The sequence below is a fragment of the Apodemus sylvaticus genome, chromosome 7 (genome assembly GCF_947179515.1).
Source record: "Apodemus sylvaticus chromosome 7, mApoSyl1.1, whole genome shotgun sequence".
Taxonomy (NCBI): Eukaryota; Metazoa; Chordata; class Mammalia; order Rodentia; family Muridae; genus Apodemus; species Apodemus sylvaticus.
Window position 1 is genome coordinate 41,988,785 of NC_067478.1, and position 16,339 is coordinate 42,005,123.

A 16,339-nucleotide genomic window follows, 5' to 3' on the forward strand; every position below is an offset into this window, starting at 1 on the left:
TATATTGTTCTTATATCCTGTGACTATATTACATTAATATAAAATCATAATGGCACTTTGTATTTACATGATTATATACACACAAATACAAAGTGTTAGTTCTTCCTTTTCCAGTCTATGTGCTTGTCTTTTTCCTGCTTTATTTTATTGGTTAGTGTCGCAGCAGGTGTAATGACAAAGATAAGGGATGGGGATTGATATTCTTGCTCTGGAATCTGAGCATAATTTGGTCTTTTAGTGTAAAATATGCCATTAGCTATGTTTTTTTCACAGATATTCTTAATTTACTGAGAACTTTGCTACTAATGGCCATGTTTTACACTATCTATATTATACTTCAATTTAAAAGTGATTTACTAAAATAATGTTAAGGATTATTTATGCCAGTACTTGAGTAGAATAATGGTAGCTCAGATCTGTCTGTTTAAGAACTAGGAAACTAGGGATGGAGAGGTGGCTCAGAGGTTAAGAGCACTGTCTGCTCTTCCAAAAGTCCTGAGTTCAATCCCCAGCAACCACATATGTTGGCTCATAACCATCTGTAATGAGATCTGGTGCCCTCTTCTGGCTGGGAGGCATACATGCAGGCAGAATGCTGTATACATAAATAAAATTTAAAGAAATGGAAGTAGAAAAGTAGAAAGTTTAAAAAGCTTAGGAAAAACTTGGTCAAGATTAAAAATATTCTCTCAAGTATGTTAATAGTCATATAACAAATATACCCAAAATATTTGAAGATTTCATGTTTTTTAGAAATAGAAATAAATCTATGAAAAATTCTTATTTTTCATTCCTAAGTTGTACATTTTTAAAACTTAACATAATTTCCATGTGTAATAAATTTTACCTATAAAATGAGAGTGGAGCTTTTCTAATGAGCACCACTGACATTTTAATTACGTTTCTTTCCCCCAGACTAACCTAGAATGTTTTAGCGTTTAGTAATTATTTTTTTATTTGGCTTGTGAAGAGTATGGAGGTACTCTATATAGTATTAAGTGCCTAGTGACTGTGGGCTGCTATGAGTCAGGATGTCAGGATTTTACTGTTGTTTCTGTATTATAGAGATGATTAAACAGACTAAGGAAAGTGAATGACTTCTCATTGCTAATTCTTTTTATGGCAACTGCTGTTTTCACACTAGGAGTTACTTAAAGATCCATTGTACATTGGACTGCGCCACAGGCGGGTGAGAGGCCCTGAGTATGATGCGTTTTTGGATGAATTCATGGAGGCAGCTTCTTCCAAGTATGTGCAATCTTTGTTTATCTGTATTTGAGTTGAATTTCAAAAGCCTAACTCGAACTGCATGCATATGAAAATCTCCCATTTGATTCAGTATGGTTTAATAATTAGACCTAAGAATGAATGAATTCTCTTTCTCTTCCTCTTCCAGTCTTCTCCCTCCTCTCCCCTGTTTCCCCCCCCCCCCTTTTCTCCTTCCTTATTGCTTTCACTGGCCAAATGGTAGCATCATGTATCTGTCCTCCAAGCTAGCTGTTCCTATTCCCAAAGAGCATGGTTCTTAGAAGCATCATTGTTGCCACTGAAATAGAATTCTTTCCAGCGTTACCACACTAAACCCACAGGTCTCATCTGAAATGCATGTTTATGGGAAGCAGGGAACTGGCCAGTGACACAGTACATAGAAAAAGGAAGCCTTTCCTTTTTTTACATTTTTGGCACTTCTATTTTGGCTGCTGGTAAGATTCGCTCTTCATTCATGTTTGCGGCTGATATTGGACCCTTTTGTGGTGGGAGAGGGAAGAGGTGGAGACTGAGTGTGAGCTATACAATCCCAGAGCTGTACTAGGTAGGGGGAGAACCAGGGTATCAATTGCAGTTCATGCATCTCTGCTTAAATCAACAGTATTTGATTAAATGTACTTCTGTTTTCATATAATGTAGTAAGCATTGCATTGTGGGCCTTCTGGTACTATAAGACTCTCCAACTTTTTTTCTGTAAGAAGGAGATTCTGCGATAATTTTAGTAGTATATTCTGAGGGAGTTCTGTCACGCCATCTGACAGTCAATCATTTGTTAGTATGCAGCCACAAAACCATATTGTTTAAAATACATTTGTACTTTAGTGGTTGTGCTTTGTTGTTTTGTTTGTAACTTTATCACTGGCATTTCATGTAACTAAGATGTTCTTTTGTTTCTTATAATTTAAAGTCATAACCAACAGAAAAAAGTTTCCTCCTCAGTTTGCACAGGATGTAAACACTTCGAATTGCTCATCATGGAATTTAATGCAGATTTAATACTTTTAAAATCACTAAAAAGATTTAAAATTTAAAGAGAACGTGTTTGATTAATTTGTTAATATCCCATTTATACATTAAGCTCTATTTACTCACAGAGAAAATATGAGTCGTGAGACTTTAAGTTCAAAATTATATGATGCCATTCATTTATTTCTATTTATAATTCACATATAATTTTAAAGGTTTTGTCATAAAAAACTTAGATAAAGTTGTGATTATCAACTTTCTAAATAACAGCATAATCAGGAAACTGATTCAGTAGTACCATGAGGCCTCCTGACGAAAAGGAAAAGACACCTGCAACGTGCGTTGCTTCACTTTCAGTTTGTGAGTTTAAGTTCTACCTAAGTAAGACAAATTCATGATATTTACAGGGAATATATGAAGCCCATTCCAAGCGCTAAATGACAGTGAATAAAGGAAAATCCCTATGGAAGCCATGAACAGCTTTCTAGAGAATTGGAGATAGGAACCAAGTTGAAAAGGTCTTTTTCCTTGCATGATCAGAAAACAACTTACATTTTAAATATTAAATTGGGGGACTACTTAAGACATATGAAAAGAAAATAGGGATTAATAGACTCAACAATGATATTTTAATGTATCAAACATCTATAGTCAGGCATATTTGCTCACATCTATAATCCTTGGAATTTGGGAACTGAAGCAGGAGGACTGCTGTGAGCTCCAGTTTAGCCTGCATTATACAATGAGACTGCTCAAAAACAAAAATGGTGAAAAGGAGGAGTTATCCTTCTGGGTCCTTCCTAGAGAAAAATAGCAGACTTCAAAATATATTGTTTTGATATTGTTCCTTTAGAAGCTGACTACGAGTAAAACCAAGCATTATCCTGTTAGGGTAATAAAGAGAAATTCAGTTTAATAGGAAATATGACTTAAATTCGTGATTGAGGAGTGACTTGCAGGCGGAGTTTCTGAAATGGAACATATTAAGTGCTGTTGGGAACAACACTTGTAGGAAGGAGGAGGAGGAACCTGAGCAGAGGGAGGCAGGCGCTCGCCGCAGCACGGCCCTCACTTGGGTAATAGCATTTGGGACCACTCCTTGCCCTACAGAGATTATTAGAATCCACTAGTTTTTGCCAAGTTCCAACCACCAAAACTGTTCTGTGTACAGTTAACTTACTGTATTGGCAGAGATGGGGTGGGTGATGAAGTGATAGAAAGTCATCTTTGTTTGTTCTATGATAGCTCTTATTGTATAGTCCAAAGACTTGTGAATATTGTGATACACTTAGTAAGTATGAAATTAGCATATGTCAGTTGAGAACTCCCACACATTATAGATTTGTGGTTTCATTCAGACTTTGATGAGCACCTGGTTGGGGCCCCACTTATTACTGCCCTTCCATTGCTTCTGTCAAGGGGAGGAGCGCGGGAGCATCTGCTTGATGTTTCAAGTCTCCAGGAATCACTGCAGACTCTGTGGGCAGAGTCCTCTAAAGATCTGATCCCTTTGAGCCCTTTCCCCCAGGGTAGCTAGCTCCCTGATTAAGCATTGTAGATTCCTCTGAAGAGCTGGGAGAATTATTGCCGAGTATCCTTGCCAACGTATTGCAAAGCCTTGCCTTCTGGAAACGAGGCCTCTTCCTGTGAATTCTGGGTAAAAGATTAGCTCAAGTTTGGAAGTTGTACAAGCAATCGCAACTTTATTGCATTAACTGCTTTCAATTGTGTGGCCGTTTGTCTTTTGGTAGCAAGCACCAACTGGCAGACTAGGAAAAGCTGTCTCTGTTCTCTCATGACTGTGGTCGGTGTCTCACACATACTGCTGTTGCCCCTCTAAAGACAGCTGCACCCTTTAGGCTTCTTTCTGGAGTCCTGTCACCCACTTACTGCTTCTCAGTAAGCCTGATTACGTATCAACTTTGTCCTCTGTCCATCCTGGTTCCCTGCGAGCCGGAAATAAGCTTTTCAGTGGTTGGTAGGTTTCCTACCAGCATATTCTATGTGGCCTTTTGTCATTTTTTTTAGAAAGTAGTCACCTGATTTGGGGGCAGGGGGCTCTCTATATAGTTTGTATATCCCAGAATGCTCTTCTCTGAGCTCAGAAATTCTTGCTTCTCCCATCCGTGGCAATGTTTCTGGAAGCCAGCCTTATTTGGTATGAGCCATTGGTTTGGATAGGCATCTAGCAATTATTTTAATAGTCACTTTGTGTCATCTCTGGGGATTCTTGCCAGTTGTTAAATTCTGCATCTTAAGAAACTGTCTGAAAATCACTACCTAACGTTAGGGTCCAGGATCTGATCAAAGACCCTCAGAATTAAGCTCACTCGGACTGCTTTTGGCTAACGCAAGCTATCTGTTCCTCTGGGATATAGTAGCTCTCTTCCTTCTTAAGCCCCAGCATGGCCCATGTGGCTTCTGATGTGGTCGATGCTATTATAGGCCTGAGTGGGGGTCTGAAGGAGATTAAGGAATCGACAGGTTTAGAGGGGTGCATACTGTCTCCTGGAGGAAAACTAACTTTGTCAACAGTGAGAAGAGAAAAAAAAAAAGAAAGACTGCTCCTGTTCGGTCATAAAATGGTGTTGACTCTGAGGATTTAAAATGTGGGAAGATCGAGCCAGATATCCCTCTCCACATAGCAAGCGTCTACTCACTCACAAGAAGCTGACGGAGCAAATGTTAGTTGCCTGGGAATCTTGGAGCCTGGGTGATGTATACACACCTGTTCTTGCCATTAGAGTCTTCTCCTAAAGGATCCACAGAATCTGAAAGTCAGTCTGTACAAGCGAGGTCTTTGGCACTCATGTTGATGGTTATTTGCCCACAAGTGTTGTGTTCTTTTCCTGTTACCCTCTTGGTGTGATTTCTCAAAAACTCTGAAACAGCCTTCCAGTTACCATCTTCTTTTACTGAGCAGGTCACCTCAGGAGAGAATTATAAGAGTTGGGCTGCCACCTTGTTCTGAGGTCTAATTATTGCCAGTGACAGGATCCTTGTGGTTATCAGTGACTGACCTAGGACAAAGGGCCCATTTTAATGCCAGTCCTGGTACCAGATGCCGTAGACTAGGTTACCTAGGAGGCATATTCTGAAATGAGGCTCAGTGTTTCAGGATTCTTTAAGAAGTGCTCTTGAGAGTAACTCCCAGGGAAGAAAGACAAAGGACTTACAGACAAAGAGCGGAAGATGTTGAGTCATTCTACAGGCATCACTACCTCTACTCACTGCCCACAGAGAGCTCTGCTGGCTGCTGTTGCTCTCTGGACTGTGCTGGCCAATCCTGTATGTTTCTGTATCAGCTAGTAATCGGATATAGATCATCCTGGGAAATAGTAGGCCGTGGTCTGTGGTGAAGTGTTCTCTGTGGCTAAGGTGACCCTTGGCATAACCGCGAGCATCTGGGAATCATTTCATGTGTCTAGTACCGTGACTGAATTCAGGAAGTGTCATCTAGCTTCTTTAGTAGTGTAGCACATATCTACTTTAATAGTGCTCAGTCGCTGTTGGAGAGGTGACTCAGGGGTTAAGAGCACTGGCTGCTCTTCCAGGGGACTCTGGTTCACTGCCCCTCCTCCAGCACCCACGTGGCAGCACTCAACCATCTGCAGCTCCAGTTCCAAGGGACCCAACACGCTCAGACACACATGCAGGCAAAGCACCAATGCACATAAAGTAAAAATGAATCAATACTTCAAAAAAAATTACTTGCCTGTTCAACAGTTTTGTCTCTTGACCCCAGTAATTCTGAGAGTGTAGGTTTAAAAATAACTTACTCAGTGCTGGAGAGATGGTTCAGTGGTTAAGAGCACTGATTGCTCTTCCAGAGGTCCTGAGTTCAATTCCCAGCAACCACACGGTAGCTCAGAACCATCTGTGTCTGAAGACAGCTACAGTATACTCATTTACATAAAATAAATAAATAAATCTTTAAAAAAAAACTTACTCAGAATATAGATAAAAGAAAACTTTAATCTCCAGCCTGTTCAGTGAGTATTTCTGTGACAGAATTCCCTCCTCACTTTCCACCTGGAACTCTTTTGGGCTTTCCATGAATTTTCTTTTCATTCGCCTCTCTAAACTATTTGTCTCCTATTCTTGGTGGTCTCATTGATCAGAGACTTTTGTATCTGTCACTCTTAAGTCTGTATTTCTAGCTTGGAGATCATCTCTCAGCTCCAGAACTGTGTAACCAGTCTCCTTATTGGTACTTCTACTTGAATCTGTAGTAAACCTCTATAGAGATCATATATATGAGATTGTGTATGTTAGTTATATATGACCTAATATGTATATAGAATTGTGGCTACCTGCTCTTGCACCCACCCCTAAACCAGCTCCTGCTTCACTTTCTCCATCTCACCACATGAAAGCTCATTCTCGCCACTGCCCTAAGAACAAGCATTGCCACTCCATACACAGCTTATCTGCAAAGCTTTCGAAACTTTACCATATGCAGGACTTAACCAGTTTTTTTTCATTGCCTGTTACTTAATCTCCCTTCTCTAGCTTATTGCAGTTTCCTAACTGGTTTTACTGCCTCCCCACTTGTTGCCCTCTAGTGTGTTTTTAACAGAGGCCAGGATGATTCTATGTTGAGTAATTTCTCTGTTCAGAACTTGGCAATCCTCACCATTGCATCCAGAATGAAAGGGGCTTTGTACTAACAGGAAAGGTCCTGTGCCACCGGCTTCCTGGTACCTTCCTGACTTTGTTACTGTTTGACCTCACCTGCATTTACATGACCTACTGTTCTTTTCTGAACTGAGGTGAAGGTGTGTTGTGTCATCTACTTGGATTTTTAATATTGTCCAGTGTGTCTGCCTGGTCTTCCACTAGCTGTCTTATCTTTGAAATTTCCTGAGATTTGTTTTGCTCAGTGAAGCTTGCCTTGACCAATGCTCTTAAAATGTTACTTTCAACTAATTTTTTCATTCTCTGCCCTGAACAATGCCAGATTTGTTTATATTCCACCTTTGTGATCCACACATCAGTATGTTCCATGACAACAGAGTACCTCCTCTTTCCTACAGTGCCATACCATAGTTTCTAGGCCATCACCTGCTGTGTCATTATTCAATTTGTGGGATAGAATTTATTTCATTCATATACCTGTAAAGCTATGAATGGAGAAATTGTGACATGGTAAAATAGCCTTTTTATGTGACTTTAATAGTAAAGTGCTCTCACAATCTGTATCCACTGCTAAGGTTATATTAAAATCAACACAGATATGAGTCTCTGTTTTGATTTTCTTTTATGACTCTTTCTTATCATGTCTCTTTTCTCAGAAAACTAGTTAGAAAAGTATGACAGCTGCACCTCTTTTATGGTGTTCTCCACATGGGAAATTTCTCTGAAGATTATTAATTAAATGAGTAAAAAAGGAAGGTTACCTGAAGAAGAAAAAAAGGCCTTAAAGAGCTAGTGCTGGTTTTGTTCTTTAGACAGCGTTTCACTCTGCCCAGACTGGCCTCAAACTCACAATCCTTCTGTCTCAACCACCTGACTCCAAGATTTTCTGCTGTTATGCTCTATAGCTAAGTCTTTTTAAGGAGTCATAAAGACAGACTGGCCCACGGGCTTCTCCTGCAGGCATGGCTGGCAGGTTCCTGGTAATGCCTTCTGGAGTTGGGGGCTGGGATAATGGGATGAGTGGGGGAGGAGGGTTGGAGGGGAGGATGTTGTAGTATGTCGTTAATCTCATTTGATTAAATGACTTCCTACCTCACCTTGATCATTCAGTTCCCAGATAAAAGACACACAACTTCGGTATTTTTAATAAATTTTTAATGTACTAGAGCTGGGCAGATTTCTGTCCTCTTAAGCTATTATGTCTACTTTCCTGCCAATAGCCCTGAGATAGAACTTACCATGTTCTATCTGAGCTGTTCTTAACTCCAGTTGGCCAGCCTTCATCTCCCATGTTTTCATGACTTACCCACCCTATGGTGTCTTCTCCTCTCTTCCTTCCTCTCTCTCCCCTGTTGTTTTCTGCCTCAGACTCCCAAGCCTAGGAATGGAAACTCTGCCTCCCTCTCTTCTGCCTAGCTATAGGCTATCAGCATCTTTATTCAACCAGTAGTTTTTAAATTAAGGAACAAGGTTACATAGCATCACTTGTGCTTGCAGATTCTGTCATCCCTGGGGGCAACTAGGCCTCAGGGGCCAATATTTAGTCTTATAATACATAGCAAAAGACCAAACTTCACAGGAAGATCTGTGTAATCCAGGTAGAGGGGACCGAGGCTACAGCAGCTGGTCTGCTACAAAGCTGAGGATGAGCCTGGGGATTGGGTATGGAGGAGAGGAGGGAGAGGAGGTGGATATCTGCAGTTAGCCTGCCTCCCCAGCTGCAGTGCTAGAAATTACTTTTGCAATTAAAAACAAAAACACAACTGCACAATACATATTTTATAAAATTTTGGAGAAACCAGTGATGCACACCTTTAATCCCAGCACTTGGGAGGCAGAGGGAGACGGATCTTTGAGTTCAAGGCCAACCTGGACTATAGAGTGAGTTTCAGGACAGCCAGAGATATACAGAAAGACTGTGTCTTAAAAATAGTAAATGAATGAATGAATGATTTGCTCTGTGTCTTTAATCTGCTGCAGTTTGACTTTAATATTCTTATATATGAATTTAAAAAACATGTTTGTCCTCATTCTCACATGGTTCTTGCACTTCTTGGATTATCGGATTGGAGTCTATCATTAACTTTAAGATTCTCAGCCATGGTTGCTTCACATACTCTGTTCCTTTCTTGCTTTCTCATGTGCACAGCTTTCGTAATTGTCCCGCAGTGCTTGACTATTCCTTCCTTTTCTTTCTTGCCTTTTCTCATTGTGTTCTAATGTTCAGGGCTTCTACTGGCAATTTTTCAGGCTTACTTATTCTTCCCTCTGCTGTGTCTGTCTGCTGACGAGCCCATCAAAGGCAGTTTTCAGCACTATGACTTTGATTTCCAGAATTTCCTCAAGAGTCTTAGAGTTTCACTGTCTCCGTATGTTACCCATATGTTCCTGGCTGGTCTCTACTTTTTTAAAGCTCTTTGTAACTGAGTCACAGTCTCGGTCTGATTGTCACAGAATTGCTGACTGTCTAGATGGGGGTTTTGCTGTCTTGCCTGGTCTCATGTGCCTGTACATCCTGTCTTGTATCATCTGTTGTGATTTTGTTGGAAGCTCATCGTGGCATTGGGAGTGATAGTCGCTGAGGTGCATCTCATCTTGAGCTGATAGTTGTGTTCGTCTGCCTTGCAGCGTGTTCACTGTTTCTCACAGTCTTTGTCTTTGTCTCCCTCACTGTCTGCCTTTGGGTTTTCCTGAGATTTCATGTATAGAGTTTGAAGGTCATTGAGTTATTACCTCCTAATATTCTGGAGCCCTGTTGAGGTGCTGCGTAGGGCCCATGTAGTCTAGCCTATGAGTAGGTTTTAGACTTTTAGTGGACTTTAGCTGGGTATTTTCTTGCCCATGTTATGAGCTAGAGATGGCTATAATTAAATATTTCTCTTCCCTTATGCCGCTTAGGTTTTTTTTTCTCTTTTTCTTTTTCTTTTGATAAAACCTCAGTAACTATCTCAGATAAATAGAAGTCACCCAAGGCAAGTCCTTATGAAAATAGGCTCTAGCAGTTTTCAGCATGGTAACTTTCCACTTCCTCCTCTGAGGGGCTGAGGGACTTTTTTCTCAGATCTTCATAGTAACCTCCTACTGGTGAAGGTGTGCTGCACGTGAGGCCCCTGGTACCAGGCACCTGTCTCCTGCAGTTCAGTTAGGTCAGAAGCGTTCTCACCTTGGCCAGGTGGCTCTGCTTGGCTCTGCTCCTGGCTTTCGTCTCTGCTTACTTTTCCTTCCAGTTTAGCCAACTCCATGTGGCATGAGCTTAGGAGGAGCTGTTAGTCCTGGGTGCTTGGGATTTTCTGCATGACAGTGAGATGGCCGGTTTCAGGGAACTTTTTGCCTGTCAGAATTGGCAGCTCTGGCCCTCGATTCAGGAGCCTGGAATTCATGAAAATTCAGATGTCCCTGGTGTCCTGAGTTGAATTCTAAATCTTACCATTGTTCCAAGCTTTAGCTTTACCATCTAAGCTATGCCTTGGCCTTGTTGTGCCCTGTGTGAACCGTTCCCATGTTGTGTTGTGTTAGACCACACGATGCTCCAACTGTTCTGTTGTAAACCCAGCTAAGCCTCCGGTCTTCACTGGCCTGTGACTACTCGTGAGTTACTCAGTGAGTTTTTGGTGGTTTGAATATGCTTGGCCCGAGGAGTGGCACTATTAGGGAGCGTGGCCTTGTTGGAGAAAGTGTGTCACTGTAGGGTGGGCTTTGAGATCCTCCTTCTAGCCATGTGGGAGCCAGTTTTCTCCTAGTTACCTTCAGGTAAAGATGTGAAATGCTCAGCTCTTCCTGCACCACAAACTGAATCTCTGAACCTGTAAGCCAGCCCCAATTAAATGTCCACACTTAAGTGGACCTGTGGCTGCTGATTTTCAAAAGAGGCTTCTTTAATAATAGAATTATTAGTTCTGATTAAACAGGAAGCTGAAACCAGCACTCCTAGGGAATTGATGACAGAAGAGTCTGTATAGTATACAAAACACTTATAGTTCGGGGTCATTATTAGGTATTGTACTTTATTGTAGCCAGATACAAAAATAGAAGCATAAATGGTGTTATAAGAAAGTTAATATAATATACATCTAGGTAACTGGGATTTAAGTTTCCAATGGGCCAATGAGATGGCTCACTTGGTAAAGCACTTGTCATCAAACCTGAGTTTGATCCCCAGAACCCACACAGTGGGAAGAGAAAACCTATTCCCATAAGTTGTCTTCTGACCGCCACAGGAGTCATAGCATATTCCTCTTTCCGTAAATAAATGAATGTTAAAAATTATAAAGTAAGTTTCCCTGGAGCTGAGTATTTCATTGTAATTGAGTGAATCAGGCACTCAGTGAGTGAAACATTGTCAGTATTCCAGACATTTATCAATAACTGCCAAGGTACTAGGCAGACATATTGGTCTGCTGGAAAGGTGTCACAGAGTAAGAAGCTATCAGGAGCTGCAGACATGGGACCGTCTATCTCTTAAATAATAACCACAGCCTGAGCTACATGCATGTCATCTGAATTAAAGGATTCTTTCAACGTGGCATTGACCTTGTGTATATGGCACCGTAGACATCATTAACCTAAATATATTAGGATAACTTGTCTCAAGAGCCCAAGGGAACACCAGCATTGTCCCTTTTAGAACTGTGCTTTACAGTAGCAGGCATGGCATGCCATTGCTCTTGGACTCACACTTGCACATTCCTGCACTCTTTCATGCTTTCTAGAGAGCCTGACCTTATTCTACAAACCTCCCGTTATCCCCAAAGGAATCTTTGAAGCTCTCATTTTAGAGGCTAACACTGTTGCTTGATATTTCCGTCTTTATTCTGAGGAGCTATTAGTTGCTTTTATAGAATTGGTTTGTGTATAAGGATTAGTTCCATAAATAGGTATGCAAAGGCAATGTGAACTGATTGTATATGCATGTAAAAATGATGTGGATATGTGCCCAAGATGCTGTATTCTACCAACGAGATGTTGGTGCCGTTTCAGAGGAAAGTGTTTTCTTGCTTGGAGGGAGCAGCTCTCTGCACTGCACACTAGTCATCCCCAAGAGGAGCAAGCACAGCGTCGTCCTAGCAGGACCACGGGGTATTGGAAGCATAACTCCTCTCCCCAGCTTCGATGATAATAATAGCTTGGTTTCATTTTCTATTCAGACAATTTCTTAAAAGTTGGCTACAAGAAAAGTGAAGGTGTTTACATCTAATTAAAATATGTTCTATATAAGTTATTTTCTAAATCCTTGAAATTGGTGCCATGTAAAAGTTAATAATAGTAAAATCAAAGTTCAAAATAGCATATTGTATTTAAGAAAAAATATTGCCTGTTAGGATTTCATGACAAGGAACCTTGTTTTGTGTCTGCTGTCTGGAAGTAAACTTTTATAGCTTTTCTCATTTGTTTATTTATTTATTTGGTAGCTTTTTCGAGGTATATCACGTATTTAGGGTCTTTTAGTAAGTTGACTTAATGATGTCCATGTTTTTATTCAAGTTAACTTTCTCCATTCTTAGGATTGTCTTTGCATTCCTTGATATGTAGAGAATATGGAATGTTTTATATCTGCTCTTTTGACCTGAGACCCAAATCATGCAGAATGTTCTTTCCTTGCCAAGTTTCCTCCTAACATGGGGCTTGAAAGTATAAATTTTACCGTTGTTCCTGGACCACAGACTCCACAAAATGTTATTGGTATCAGCTCATGGGAACATCAAGTAACCAACATAGGGAGAAGAGGATTCCCCTCTCAACATAGGCTGATGACCGGAGAGTTGCTGGGCTGCAGGGAACCCAGTGCAGCCACCATGCAAACAGGCTCAGGCTGCATTCCCTCCTTTTTCTAATAAACCTCAAGGGAGGAGCCCTCTTTCTGTAGGACAAGAGAACCTGGTTCACTCATGAAGTTGTCTGTCAGCGTCATCTAACTTTATTAAAAAACAAAACAAAGATAATGGAGAACAGTAACTGTCCATTTCTGAATTTTGTGGAGCCTGTGGCACTGTATATGATAAGTCTCGTGTTGAAAAGAGAGTTGTAGCTAATGAGAATTCTGAAGGGAGACTGTCTCCATGTTAGGGCCATTCCTTCTCTAGATTTTATTTTGTATTAACATTAGAAAGTCTTTTGTCGCCGGGCGGTGGTGGCGCACACCTGTAATCCCAGCACTCTGGGTGGCAGAGGCAGGTAGATTTCTGAGTTCGAGGCCAGCCTGGTCTACAAAGTGTGTTCCAAGACAGCCAGGGCTATACAGAGAAAACCTGTCTTGAAAAAACCAAAAGAAAAAAAAAAGTGTTTTGTCAGTCTTTTGGGTAGAGTCTCTCTAGCTAAATGTCTCTGACTATACCTTTTCCCTCTTAGCCTATTCGCAGCATCTATTCTTTTGAAATGAAAACTTTTGGCTTTTGTGATCCATGAATGCAGTTTGGTGATGTATGTGTTTTCCTTAGTAGCAGGCAATCTTAACAGACTTTTCCAGGTTCCATTGCCTTTATTTTAAACTACTGAACAATTTAGAACTCTAGCTCTATTTTAAGAGTTGCTTGGGCAGAGTCTTTTCAACTCCTTGGATCTTGAAAGGCACTTTCTAAGTAAGAATGAGAGAGCATATGTATCATTCCTCCTGTCAGGGGCTTCTGGTTTAGGTGAGCATGTTCAAGGTCCTGAGAGCGCCAACGCTGAGTAGAGAGTTGTGTTCTGTTTGGCTTAGAGCTTCACATCCTACTTGGTCCGTTTTGCTTGTCTTCCAGAATCCTAGGGACCCATTTGTAATCACCGAAGGATAGAGCTATCACTGACCAGGGGAACAGGAATAGAAGAGGATTTGCCTTCTGTAACTCTCAAGCTTTTGCTTATTTCAGAGGAATCTTAGACAGAAGAGGGATCTTGAAATACGGGAGACCATCTATTTAACAAAAACTGGGGTCCGGCCGCTGTGTTCTGGAGTGTTAGCTAGCTGACAGCCTTGGGAAAGAATGAAGGCTGCTGATGAGAACGCCGTAAGTGAAAGCAGATGAACTCGCAGGAGGCCCGTGTTCTAAAGTAGACGCTTCTGAGTTGACATGACATGTGGGCTCACTTTGGACTGGGAAGACAGGATGGGTTTTTCTCTTCCCACCACTTCTTGCAAATTGTGAAATCTTTGTGTGTGCTAAATTACACAAGACATTTTCCTAAAGCCTACAGAGAACATTTCTCAAATGTTACAGTTAAGATTCTTTAATGTATGTAGAGAATTTTTATTATTGTTTTTTGAGATTTTTTTTTTTTTTGGATTTTTTTTTTTTCGAGACAGGGTTTCTTTGTATAGCCCTGGATGTCCTGGAACTCACTCTGTAGACCAGGCTGGCCTCGAACTCAGAAATCCACCTGCCTCTGCCTCCCAGAGTGCTGGGATTACAGGTGTGTGCCATCACCTCCTGGCTTGAGAATTTTTAATTAATTATTTTTATACACTCCATGTTCTATTCCTCACCCCACCAACTCCTGTTCACTTTCCGACTGTTTCACATTCCATAACCTCCCCCCCCCCCATCTCCACATGGATGTCCCTACTCCCCACCCTACCTGACCTCTAAACTCCCTGAGGCCTCCAGTCTCTTGAAGGTTAGCTTCATCATCTCTGAATGAACATAGACGCGGCAGTCCTCTGCTGTATGTGTGCTAGGGGCCTCATATCAGCTGGTGCATGCTGCCTGTTTGGTGGTCCAGTGTTTGAGAGATCCCTGGGAGTCCAGATTAATTGAGGCTGCTGGTCCTCCTACAGGGTCACCGTCCTCAGCTTCATTCAGCCTTCCCTAGTTCAACAGCAGGGGTCAGCTGCTTCTCTCCATTGGTTGGGTACAAAGATCTGCTTCTGATTCTTTCAGCTGTTTGTTAGGTTGTCTGGAGTGCTGTCATGCTAGGTTCCTTTTTGTGAGTGCTCTCCATAGCCTCAGTAATAGGGTCAGGCCTTGGGGGTGCCTTCCCCTTGAGCTGGATCCTTTGGGCCTGTCGCTGGACCTTCTTTTTCTCAGGCTCCTCTCCATTTACATCCCTGTAATTCTTTCAGATAGGAACAATTATAGATCAGAGTTATGACTGTGGAATGCCCCCCTCCCTCATTTGAAGCCCTGTCTTCCTGCTGGAGGTGGGCTCTATAGGTTCCCTCTCCCTACTGTCGGGCATTTCATCTAAGGTCCCTTCCATTTAGTCCTGTGAATCTCTCATCTCCCAGGTCTCTCTCTGGTGCATTCTGGAGGGTCCCCCCATCTGCCTATCTCCCAAGGTTGCCTGTTTCTGCTCTTTCTGCTGGCCTATGGTATGAACAAAAATCGAAGAAAATACAAATCATAGAAACACAAGATATTAGAATACAGGCTGAATAGCAACTGAAGGCACAACTTGTTACCACTGAGTATATTTTTTTGGGATCATACTGCCTTTTCTCAGGTTCTGAGGTAACACCTCTTGGGATGCATGTCTATCTAACAGGATGTGACCAGAAACATGACTGGTCACTCAGTCATGGTTTCATGCATAACCACACTTAATCACAACTCTCAAGATAAATAACAAGAGCACACTGAGCAAACAATAATGATATTTATGTGTCAGAGGTGTTGAGATCTCTCAAACCTGTGATGCAGTACTAGTAATAGTTTCACTTTAGAGACGAAACTAAAGGACAGGGAAGTTCAGTCACTGCCAGTGTTGTGTAACAGTGAGAAGGAGAGCTGGGATACCATCGGAAACAGTTCAAATAGAGGCTTACACCCTAACCAAGTCACTCTGATCTCAATAGATGTTTTCATCAAACGTGCTGAGAGCTGTTCCTTAAGAGATACATTTGTAGAGGCTGGGCTATGAATTCCAGCACTTGGGAGGCAGAGGCAGAGGTAGGCAGGTTTCTGAGTTTAAGGCTACCCTGATCTACAGAGTAAGTTCTAGGACAGCCAGGGCTACACAGAGTAACCCTGTTCAAAAGCAAGCAAACAAACAAAAACCCACACAACAACAACAAAAAAAGCAAAAAAAAAAAAAAAAAAAAAAAAAAAAAAAAAAACCCAAAACAAAACACAAAACCAAAAACCAAAAAAATGGAAAAGGAAAAGAAAGAAAAAGAGACACAGACATACATACAGAGACACAGACATTGATGGTAACTGCTGTGAATGATCGTGTGGCTTACTTCAGCCAGCATTGAACATTTGGAGGAGAATACTGGGCAAGGAGTGCCCAAAACCGTGATATATATGTGTGTTGCAGATTTCAGACAGCACAGTAGGGATTTCTTGACCAAAGAGAAGTTCCTTAGATGAGTCCCATGCTGGGTAGGAACGACTGCTGGCTTCATTCCCAGTACTGGGCCTAGCAAGTGCCTGAAGGCTCCTCAGGAAGATGGCTGGGCTGGAATGCGGCCATGCATCTTACATGTATCACGACATGGGAGCAGAAATGAGAAATGAGGCAGGAGGATCAGTTCAGGGTCGTTCTAGCTATG

The 16,339-nt window shown here is 41.5% G+C and overlaps 1 protein-coding gene across 1 annotated transcript in view; it reads left to right on the plus strand.

Moving 5' to 3' along the window:
• Me1 (malic enzyme 1) overlaps nucleotides 1-16,339 on the plus strand; it is a 116,479-nt gene that overhangs the window by 52,275 nt on the left and 47,865 nt on the right. The window contains exon 6 of the mRNA XM_052187704.1: nucleotides 1,145-1,248. Coding sequence (XP_052043664.1) covers nucleotides 1,145-1,248 — 104 coding nt within the window. The remainder of the gene's footprint in view (nucleotides 1-1,144; nucleotides 1,249-16,339) is intronic.